The following is a 12,293-nucleotide window of genomic DNA, read 5'->3' as shown; positions in this document are numbered from 1 at the left end:
AGATTATAACACTGTTCAGGTTTGGGTTTTCATTAAAAAAAAAAAAAAAAAAAAAAAAAAAAAGTAAGAATTAAAAACTAGCAATTAGGGCTGGGTCAATGAAAATATGCAGGTTATTAATTAGCATGGACAAAAATTCTTCCAAGGATCTGACAGAATCTGTTGGTTATACTGAAAGAAATAACTAAGGTGGTCACTACAGCCCTATCTGTAATAACAGAAACATCCTTCAGTAAGTTTCAAGACTGGAAATGTGCAAATATCTTACATAAATGGATTTCAAGAGTGTTACAGACATATAAGCTGGAATTTTGTGGGAAAAAATTATGGAATCTATGATTAAAGGTGTGGTGCAAGATCACCTTGATAGTATTGATATTATAAGAGAGTAATAACATGGTTTTGTTAAAGGAAGCTTGTCTTACCCATCTGATTAGGTATTATGATTTAGCAAGAAAAGAACTAGATACAGGAAATAACTTGGATGTAATTTACTTAGTCTCACATGGACATCTTTTGCATAAACTGGATAAGTGTATCATAGAGTAGGATGCTACAGTAGATAAAGGGATGGTTAACTGTTAGAAGATAGTGGTTATAAATAGGCAGAGCTCAGAATGGAGCAGTGTTCTAAGTGGGATTGCTCAGGGTTCTCTGCTAGGGCTCTTGTTTTTAATTTCATTAAAGATGTTGATAATGGTGTCACAAGTTTCATGTCAAATTTGCTAATGATATTAAGGTTGGATAGCTGTATTAACAACAAGACCCAGAGAATACTGCAACGAGTTTTAGAAAAATTATACAACTTGTCAAAAAAATGCAATTAAATTTTAATACTAATAAATACAAGATTAGTATTAGCCATGTGGTGCAAGGAAGCCCAAGGGTTTGCTGCACCAGCCAGAAAAAAATAAAATAAAATGAACTCCTTATATTAATTCCTTTTTACATAGATACTTATCCAGCTGACTTTTAAATTTACTCACACTGTCAGCTCAACCACCCACGGATGCAACTTATTCCAGTAATTGATAGCTGTCTGGCTAAAAGAAAAGGTTCTGTTTTTGGGTCACAGTAATCTGTGGGGGAAGGGGGGTAGCATACTCAACACTGCTGAAGATGGAAAAGACTTTGGAAATATAATATGAAATTCTCTCTGCAGAAAAGTAAGGTTGCAAAGACATCACATGAGATACACAGATCAGTGATATACAGGAATATTTTCATTAGAAATGAGAAATGATTACTAGACAAATCACTAGTCAGGCCATATGAATGTTGTGTAGAGATGAAAAGAAATACATATACTTGAATAGGAAGAGATTCCTGCTCCAGCAAAGTTTAGAAACTAGGGTCTGATTGAAGCATTTAAGGCTATTAAAGAATTGAGCAAAGTAGATGATGGAGGAATGTTTTCTTTTTCTAGGATGAGACAAATAAAGAAACAGATTAAAATTTAGGAAAGATAGTCGTACAGTGGATGTAAAAAAAATTATCTTTAATCAAAGAATAATCAACTGTTGGAATGGAACAAGTTACACCTGGGATAATCTCTCTGTCTCGTAGTACTCTCTGAATGAAACATGCGATATTTTATATTTCAGTACCTGTCTCCTAGTACTCTCTGAATGAAACAGGCAATATTTTATATTTCAGTACCATTCCATATGATCAAGTGTTTTCAGATTATTATTATATAACATCCTATATCTGTACTAAATATTGTATTATATTTAGCTAGCTAATTTATTTGGTTATAGGGCCCAAGAGGAAAGCCTGGTCTACCTGGACTTTCAGGAGTTGATGGGTTGCCTGTAAGTATAACTCTTAAATGATGACATCACACAGGCAAGTACTGTATTAACTAGTTAAAAGATTAAATTAAATAACTAAATAAATAATTAAATGATATCATTAAAATCAAAATAAAATAATAATAATAATAATAATATACTGATGATATTTTAAGGAGTCCGTATGTGCTGCGATGTAATGACTAGATCGTAGATATAGCTTAGCTTAATTTTAGATTAGCTTTTATCTCACTTAATTTAATTTATTTTAATTAGACAACCATAGAATGGAAGGTGCACTTTCCTTTCTTAGAAAAATTTTAAAGTTCATAACTTAGTTTTTAAATTTATAATTTCTTTAAGTTATTAGAATCTCATAACTATTAGCTTTTATCTCACTTAATTTAATTTATTTTAATTGGACAACCATAGAATGGAAGGTGCACTTTCCTTTCTTAGAAAAAATTTTAAAGCTCATAACTTAGTTTTAAAATTTATAATTTCTTTAAATTATTAGAATCTCATAACCACTATGTACATGGTAAAACTTTCAACCAACTAAGCTGATTACTATGAGGTGAGTGCTGAAAATTAAGCTAAGCTATATCTATGATCTAGTAATAATAATATAATAATTAAATGATATCATTAAAATGAAAATAAAATAATGATAATAATAATAATTAAATAAAAATTCAAACATAATTTCAGTTACTTGAATTTCCTATGTAAAATGTCAACAGGTTATAAGTATTATATTATATAAGTAAATTCTTAGACAATTTGTTTTTTAATGTGAAATCTTATTTCAGGGCACACCAGGAGAACCAGGAGTACCAGGTCCTAAGGGTGATGTTGTAAGTAAATAGAAATAAAGAATTGCATGGTTAAAAGTGAATAAAATGAATATATTTATTTTTCATTATTAATTATGTGCATGAAATAAACCTTTCCAAATCACTTCCCTTCTTTTTCTTCTTCTTCTTTGACATTCACTTATAACCATTACTAAATTATCAACAATTTTAAATTATGAACACTTTCCATGGGAAATGAGAAAAGTCTGAAGGACTAAAATTCTTCTTTTCTTGATAGTTTCACTGACAAAATGTGGCACAAATGTGTGTGTACACTATTAAAACAAAATGCATTCATTGGTTTAAATAGAATATACTTAAATATTAACAGGTGAATGAGGATTAAGATTAAAAGCTTAATTACAATGAAATTAATAAAGTAGTTAGGAAGAATTTCTGAAAATCTGTTTAAAGATATATTACTGTTCTTGAAACCTTAAAAATATATTTAACCTGTTGATGGGTCTTCTAATTTTATGCCTGCAAGTGGGAACACCCTTATAAATTATGCCATTTTATACTTTAAGAATAAGCAAGAAATATTCAGACTGTTGACTTTTTGATTACATCCTTTTTTTTTAGCACTATAGTAAATATAGCTGTGAATAATTCTTTTGTATCAAACATATATCTTTAAATATATGTTTGATATAAAGTTGGAACCAATTGGAACCTACATTTAATTTTTTTTAAATGTAGGTTCCATACAACTGGCATACCTTATGCATAAGGTATGCCAGTTGTAGGGCCTAGTTTCATTGTGTGAAGGGGTGGGCATCACTGTGGAAATGTGGGGAAGCTAGTTCATCAATAAATGGATGCCAAAGAACCACTGCTATTTTTAGCAGCATTAAGTTGGTTATTAGAAAATCAACAATACACAAACAGGAGTTTATGTGAATGAGCATGCCCATGTATAAATTATTGCAATATGAAATTAATTTTCTTATTTTATTTTATTTTATTTTTTGGTCAAACTACTTGAATTTCAACATAATTAATAATGCAGATCAAAAGGAAATGCAGTAATTTAAGAATAATAAAAGTGGTTGTTATTTTGAATTAACATTTAAATTTGAATTTAATTTGAATCATATTGAATTAACATTGATTTTAAAAAAATTATATATATACAGTATATATATATATATATATATATATATATAGAAAATTATTTTTAATGTTATGTGTAAATCTTTAATTTAACTTATGCTAATAATGAAAATACCGTGTACCCTGGGAGCGATGTGTCTTCTCTTTTTGGCGGGCTACTTACTTCTGTAAGGTCATCCATGTTCTGTATGTTATAGTTTGGCATAATATTTTTGCTTAACTTGTATTTTATTTATTCAAAATTTATATTCTAAATTATTTTTTACCACGTGTACGCGTGCACATGTTTTTTGACATACAGAACATGTCAGAAACAGAAGTAAGAGTATTGCTGTTCTTTTTCATAATTTAGGTGGATGACCTCTGAAGAAGACACAGAAATTATGAAAGATACTGCAATGCTATTTCTACTTTGGTCGTTCTTTTCAAAAATCTGCTATTTCTACCTTGGTCGTTCTTTTCAAAAATCTGCTATTTCTACCTTGGTCGTTCTTTTCAAATTTTGCATTTTTTCAAAATTCGCACTTTGTTTATAATGTTACACTTTCTTTTCCGTTCTTCCCCCTTTATTCAACATACATCGCTCCCAGGGTACACGGTATTTTCATTATTAGCATAAGTTAAATTAAAGATTTACACATAACATTAAAAATAATTTTCTATATACATTATGGTTGTAGGGTACCTTTGCTCTTGCAGTGTCCCTGATCCATAATTCATATTATCGATATTTCATTTTATCTCTATTCAAATTCAAATCCATTTTCTTTCTTTACTTAATTTTAATTTTTTATTCATAATTATATATATATATATATATATATATAATTTTTTAAAATTTAAATGGCTCTGGCATTCTTTATACAAGGGTGTGTCCATTCATGGGCTTAAATTTAACCATATGAGTGCTGTATTAATATTCAAGTTGAAATGAGAAGACTAAGACTATTCCAAGGTTTGAATAGTGTGGGATGAATGTAGCTGAATTTGTAATTACAGTGAGTAATTGATTTTTGGAATAATTGGAATAAACTTCCACTGGTGTTGTGGAAGTGGATAGTTTGAATAAATTTAAAGAAAGATTGGGCAAATTGTTTGAAGGGATAGGTAAGTGAAGTGGATAATTTTTTTAATGGCTGATACTTTATAAACTTGCTTCATTTTATAATTTTGCTACTGTTAATCCTAAATTTATTTATTTAAACTACTAATGGTAAAAACTCTTTCAAATTTTTAAAAATTTCTATGAGGTCAAAAAAATTAAATAAGACAGAATAGAAATAATATAAATAATTCATCTGCTAACACCTTATCTGTCATTTATATTATATTATTTCTATTCTACATTATTTACCATTTATATTATTTCTATTCTACATTATTTACCATTTATATTATTTTTATTCTGTAATATTTGTTTTTGGGGTACATTTTATATAAAAAGAGGGCATTCAGATTAAATGATCCAGTGGCTCTCTCACAAACTCACCATACTCCTAAGACAAATCTATTTTCACTTCCAGGTGGCACCTTTAGAACAGACACTAGGATTGAAGTGAAATACAAGTGTTACCCAAAACTAATGCTCCTATTTTTTTATTCCTGATTTAAAAGTCTAGACATAATGCTGCTATTGAACTAAATGTTGCAAATGAACACCACCCATAATACGACAAACATACCTAGATGGCAGCACAGATACAGAAGTTCGAAATGGCAGGTCACAATGACATATATACTAGACAGTGGTATTATTAAATTTCTTTTGTGGAAAGTGTTAGCCCAAAAAAATTAAATAAGATGATATGGATCAGAATGATATGCCTCATACAGAGTGACTCTCTCAGCTGTGTATGACAAGAGGGTGTATAAAATTGATAAGCTGATCAGATATAATCAATGAATTGCCGCTCGTAGAGTGATTGTTTTTCACAAACTTGGTTACTTTGTGTGCAGTTAGGTGCCATGAATAATATTACCTCCCATTACGTGGATGCAAGGATGGTCATCTGTAATGACCTTCAATATTATGAGAATGAAAAAGATGCCACGCAATCCTGAAGAATCTTTTAAAGAACATATTGAAAACTGTAACTATGTGAAGACACTACAGAAATTACTGTATGAAATACCAAATAGTGTTTTTTTTTTTTTTTTTTATGAAACCCTCAAGCTCAAAAGATATTAGAACCTATGCATGGCACTTAGTACCATGCATGAGTTGAAGGTTGAGAAGATGAAAGAAGATACTTGTTAACATTAGACTTTAATTTCTGTAGATTGTAGTTTTCAGGAAATATGTGGGAAGGGAGTATTCCAGAAAACAGAAGTTGAAGGAATAAATGAAGAAGAAGAAAAGTTGGCTCTGTGAGCTTGAATTGGACAATAAAAGGCTGCTGACTTTAGTGGCATGTGGTTGGGGTGGAAGAGATTTGGAAGAGAGAGTGCAAATTATAAATGTCAATTCAGAAGAACAATGTCCATTTATCTATAGAAAAGGCATACAGCAGAAACAGAATATCTATGAAAAAAGAGAATGAACAGACTTTTTTAGAGATGGTTATTAATTAACCTAAATGCCCTCTTTTGAATGGAGTCGAGAAGCCTGAGAAATGTTTTGGTGGCATTACCTCAGATGTGGAAACAATATTTCATGGTAAGGTGGATTTGAGATTTGTACAGAATGAGTTTCTCTTTAATCTCTCTTGGCTTATGCCAAGAGAGATTAAACAGAAGAGCGATTTCTATTAGGATTACCCTGTCTTTTAACAGAAGAGAGATTAAAAGACAGGGTAATCCCTAATAGAAATATACGATCTTGTGTAGAAATCATTAAAGAGTCATTGAGGTATCATTGAAGATAAGCATTAAGAATCCTTTTTGCAAGATTTAAGACAGGACTGAATTTCTGAAGGATTGAAATAAACTAATTTTCCCACTGGAGAACAGCATTTAAGGAATTGGTAGTGGATGTTCAAGAAGTTGAAGCTGTTTGTGCAGCTTTAGGTCATTAATATATAAGTGGAAAAGAGTGGGAGAAAGAACTGAACCTTGGAGAACACCAGCGTTAGAGAAGAAGAAGTTAGAAGACAGCCATCTACCATCACCCGCAGTGATGGTAGATGGCTGTACACATGAGGCCACACACAAGAGGGGGCACAGATTCAAATTGAGGAAGGACGGTTGCAGAATACCACACACTTGCTAAAGTTTACATGTGTGGTTGATTGCTGGAATAAACTTCCATCCGTTGTTTTGGAAGGTGATAGTTTAAATAAATTCAAGAATTAGTCAAACTATTGGTGCAAATGAATAGGTGAAATGGGAAGTGTAGCTTCTTTTTTTTTTTGTTTATTTTTTGGTTGATGCTGTATAGGCTTGCTTTCTTGCATCATTTTCCACCATTAATATTAATACTAATCTCTAATTTTGGTTTCTTTAAAGTGAAGTGAGAGCTTCACAACTCTTGTGAAACAAACTTAGTGAAAAATCCCACTAGATTTTTTATGATTTTTTTTCCCAGTCTGTTATAGTTGCCTTACCCATACCTAATTCAACATTAATGCCTTTTTAGAGACTTGCCTTTATTGAGGCTTTTTGGAACGTCTAACTCAGTTTTCATAGAAACAACAACAACACTTTCTCTCTCTCTCTCTCTCTCTCTCTCTCTCTCTCTCTCTCTCTCTCATATTTCATTAATCTACATAATATTTAATTTAATTAATTAAGACTAAATTCAACTGGGCATAATATTTTTAAGAGTATAATTATCCATATAATATAGGTGTGAAAACGCCATAGACAACTCTTAAAGGAAAAAAAAAACTACAATAGTAGTGTAAAAGGCATCATTTCAACTGTATCGCACATTGTGGTCATCCTTCACAACGAGTTACCATGTATTGCACTACCTCGAATAAGTAACACTTCACTAATAGAGAAAACTATTGTTACTTATTCTCAGTGGGCACCACCACCACCACCACCACCCAGATGACACCATTTCAAGGCTTGTTGGCCTTTCATTGGTGGGTGGGCAGGCACCCTGGTATTGCAAACATGACAACCCAGTTGTGAAGATAATCCCACAATATGAGAGATGCCAAAAGGTGTACATGATAATGCTTAAATAAGACTAAATGAAACTGTGCATTATCATGTACACCTTTTGGCATCTCTCATATTGTGGGATTATCTTCACAATTGGGTTGTCATGCTTGCAATACCAGGGTGCCTGCCCACCCACCAATGAAAGGCCAACAAGCCTTGAAACGGTGCTGTCTGAGTGGTGGTGCCCACTGAGAATAAGTAACAATAATCTTCTCTATTAGTGATGTATTACTTATTTGAGGTAGTGCAAATACATGTAACCCTTTGTGAAGGAGGAGCACGATATGAGATACATATTGTGCCTTTGAAATTATACCTTTTATACTACTATCATAGTTTTTTTCCCCTTTAAGAATTGTCTATGGTGTTTTTACACCTATATTATATAGATTAATTAAATTAAGTACTATAATTACAATAAATAATATTTCTGCTGGTACAAACATGGTTTGGAACAAACACATAACTGATATCTCAGGAAACGTAAAACATAAAGCTATGGTGTACACTCTGAACCAGTGCTCATGTCACAGTGCAGTGTGCTGTAAGCATCGAACAGTATGTTCTAAAGAGCATAAATCTGGTAGCATCAATTAACATGGAGTCAGTTAAGTGAAGGTTGGTTAAGAGGACTTCTGTATTTATAAATTTGTTATTTGTCACTATATATTTATAGTGCAATGAGTAGAATATATTTATGTATTCTCTTTTCACAGTATATTTAAAATTTGTGAAAATATTTATAAATATATTCACAATATATTTTATAAATAGGGATCTCCAGGTTCTCAGGGTGCAATGGGATTTCCAGGACAAAGAGGAGTGAAAGTAAGTTTATTAATTGTCAGCCTATCTGTAAAAAAAAAAATAATAATAGACCAAATCTATTCTTAGATGCTGTACACTTATGCTCTAAGTGATTTAATTTAAATAATATCTTTTTCTGACATACATCTGTATATAAGTTTTGGAATAAAATTCATTATGCATTCATCGTCATCATCAGCCATTTTCAATCCACTGTAGGATGAAGGCCTCTCCAGCAACTTTCCAGTTTCTTCTGTTTTGTGTAATGCTATTCATTTAATACCCATGAACTCATGAATTTTATCTGTCCCTCTCTGTTATTGTCTTCCTTGTTGTCTGTTAGCCTCCTTTTGGGTACCATTCTGTTATTTTCTTAGTCCATCTCTCATTGTGTCTTTGAGCTATTTCAGTCCATTTCAGTTTTTTAGTTTTAATAAGAATGTCCTTTATTTGTGTTTTCTGCCTAACCATGTGTTTCTCTTTTCTTCTCATCTAACAGTCTTATCCCTAATATAATTCTTTCCATTCTTCACTGTGTAGTTTTCAGCTTCTCTTCCATTCTTTTGGTGAGTGCCTAAGTTTCACTTCCATAAGTCATAGTGGAGAGTATACATTGGTTCATTATTTTACGTTTCAGACAAATTGGGATATTGCTCTTCAGTATGTGACTATATTTCCTGAATGCTAATCATCCGAAATTTATCCTTATCTTGACTTCTAGCCATTTTTTATTATTACAGCTAATGACTTGTCCCAGATAAGTATATGATTCCACCCTTTCAATTACTGCTCCTTCAATGATTATATCCCTTTCTGTGGCATACTTGTTCATCATTACTTTTGTTTTAGCCATATTCATCTTTAGTCAGAAATATCAAAAACACTGTACTTCTGCAACACAGTTTCACTCTAACATGGTTTTAGAATTCTGGAAATCTCGCATAACACAGTAATTTTGAGCTTTTGTGCCGAGAAAACCCTGCTATTATGCTAGATGTAATTTTCAACATTTCCATTCCATTTTGTGAATCCCCACTGTTGACTCGCTAGTCATTATCGCCTTTGTGATTTTTTTCTAAAGCACATTCCATTGCTGGAGGTCATGACCATAAAACAATAAAAACAATTTGCACTTTCCATTTTATTGGGCTTTTCTGTTAGTGTAATCTAATTATTAAATGGGTAGTAAACTCGATCTTCTTGCATTTGCTATAGTACTGACAGTTGGAATTCTGTGAGTTTTCACATTATTATGGTGAAACGTGTTTCCTCTTCCATCAAATATTCAATCATATAAAAACATAAATAATTTTCAGAAACTCATTACTCCATATCTCACTTGCAACTTGTGCATGCCCTGTTATTTGTTATTAATTGCTTATCATTTTTACTGTTTTAAATTTTACAGCCAAAAAAAAAAAAAAAAAAGTCAGTGAACAGAAATATCAATTAGTATGTACATATTATAGTGCATATTAATTAAGCTATGTACGTAAACGTAAATTAATTTTTAATTTGCTAACTGGAAAATATTCTTCCAATTTTCATGTATCTTTTAAAGTATTCTTCCAACTTTCATGTACCTTTATTACTCTACCAATTAACTTTGTTAATTGGTAGAGTAATAAAGTTAAATTTGTGCTTTATATCTTTACTTTTATAGCCTGTGGATAATATGCCTCCTATTTTCTGTTTTTAGAAATGCCGTTTAAAACGGTATTTTATTATGAAGAGTCCATCATAAAGTGATTTGATTACAGCGAACAAATTGTAAAGCAAGGGTCTAATGTATTTTTTTGAGAGATCCCTGGGTTAGGATCTGTGCTTGTTTGAGAGCATAAAAAAATTGACTTTGAAGCGTGCAGTTTGTGACTTTTAAGGTTTTTGTAAGGTTATTTTGGTTTTTATTTTATTGTTTATTCATTTTTCCGGGTATGCATTACTAAACTTTGTTCTTTGTTGTGAATTAAATTCCAACCTTAAATTATGTCCATGGAAAGCAAAAAAGCACTGTTCAGAAGAAAATTTATTTCTTTAGAATCAAAGATACAAATTTTGGATCACCTTAAAAAAGAGGAAAAGGTCTATCATACATAGCAAAAAGTTCGAATTTAAATGAAGCAACAATCTGGACCATAAAGAAAAATGAACAGAAAATTAGATCTTTCATTTCCGCAAATATGACAGCTCATCCCCGAGCACCAATAATTGAGAAAATGGAAAAAGCATTTGGATTGTCGATAGCAGTAAAAAATGGATTCCATTAGATGGAAATGTAATTAAACAAGCGGCACTAGAAATTTATAACCATTTAACCCCTTCCCAGAACATGTTTTTCCTGAAAATGTGCCATAACGGATCAACTTTTGTTATTTTACAGATTTAAAGCGGAAAAATCTAGATTTCAAAGTTTTATTACTATTGGATAATGCGCCAGGCCATCCAAAAGTTTTAAGTCATCCAAATGTTGAAGTAATGTTCCTACCACCTAATACAACTTCTTTAATTCAGCCATTGGATCAAGGCATTATATGTGATTTATAGCTCATTACATCAGAAAATCGTTACAATGGATTTTGGAAAAAATTGATTCTGAATCTATTGAAGTGATGGAGGCATGAAAACATTTTTCTGTTGTGGACTGTATCGGAATCATAGCTTTATTGCTCAAAGAAGTAAAACTGTCATTTAAATGCATGTTGGAAAAATGTATGGCCAGAGCCAGTTCATTCAGAAAATATGGTTGAACCAGCAGAAAAGAGAATTAGTGCCATAGTAGAACTTGCTAAGTCGGTAGGAGGGGAAGGTTTTGATGATATGACTACTGAAGACGTTCACGAATTACTGGTAGAAAAAGAGGCTGGCGAAGTGGATTTGGTGGAAATGGCATCGGAGGTAAACCAAATCAATTTAGTGGATGAATTACACTAAAAAGCATACAGGAAGGCATAAAGTTAGCTGAGCAATTAGAATCATATTTTTTGAATGCAGATCCTTCGACTGAAAGGAGCACAAAGTTCAAAAGGGATCTTCAAAAATGTTTAGCTCAATACCATGAAATTTACAAAGATCTATCAAGAAAAAGTAAACAAACCCAGGTTACTGATTTTTTGAAGAGAGCAGAAGATACACGAAATCAGCATGCTGCAGAAGAAAGTTCAGAAGGTGAAGATATTCAGCAACAGAGAAAACATTCTTGTTTGATTGTGTTTAGCAGCGATGAAGAGGAAGAAACTTAAATGAAAGTACATTATCTGACATATATATTTCACAGTTTGTAAGGTAAGACGTTTGTTCAGTTATTACTATTTAAGATACTACTATTATAAAAATAAAGTTAAAATATTAAGTTATTACTATTATAAAAATTTAGTTTCCGATAGTTATAAAAAACATGGTGTATTTTTGTTAACTTTTGGAATGTAACCCCCCCCTTTTTGTACCGGTTCTTAGTCCCATATAACACGGTTTCGCATTACATGAGATTTTGTAGGAATCAAACAACCGTGTTATACGAGGGTTACCTATACTAAATTATATAATATTATATAATATATTATTATGAGCCTTTGCAGCTCTATTATTTATTAATTATATTATTATATATTATATA

The 12,293-nt window shown here is 31.4% G+C and overlaps 1 protein-coding gene across 1 annotated transcript in view; it reads left to right on the top strand.

Moving 5' to 3' along the window:
- LOC150083829 (uncharacterized) overlaps nt 1-12,293 on the top strand; it is a 607,249-nt gene that overhangs the window by 260,316 nt on the left and 334,640 nt on the right. The window contains exons 21-23 of the mRNA XM_090375392.1: nt 1,761-1,814; nt 2,606-2,650; nt 8,648-8,701. Coding sequence (XP_090231518.1) covers nt 1,761-1,814; nt 2,606-2,650; nt 8,648-8,701 — 153 coding nt within the window. The remainder of the gene's footprint in view (nt 1-1,760; nt 1,815-2,605; nt 2,651-8,647; nt 8,702-12,293) is intronic.

This window comes from Mastigoproctus giganteus, chromosome 6, assembly GCF_048544385.1.
Source record: "Mastigoproctus giganteus isolate SK-2022 chromosome 6, ASM4854438v1, whole genome shotgun sequence".
NCBI lineage: Eukaryota > Metazoa > Arthropoda > Arachnida > Uropygi > Thelyphonidae > Mastigoproctus > Mastigoproctus giganteus.
This window is presented reverse-complemented; position numbering and strand designations above follow the sequence as displayed.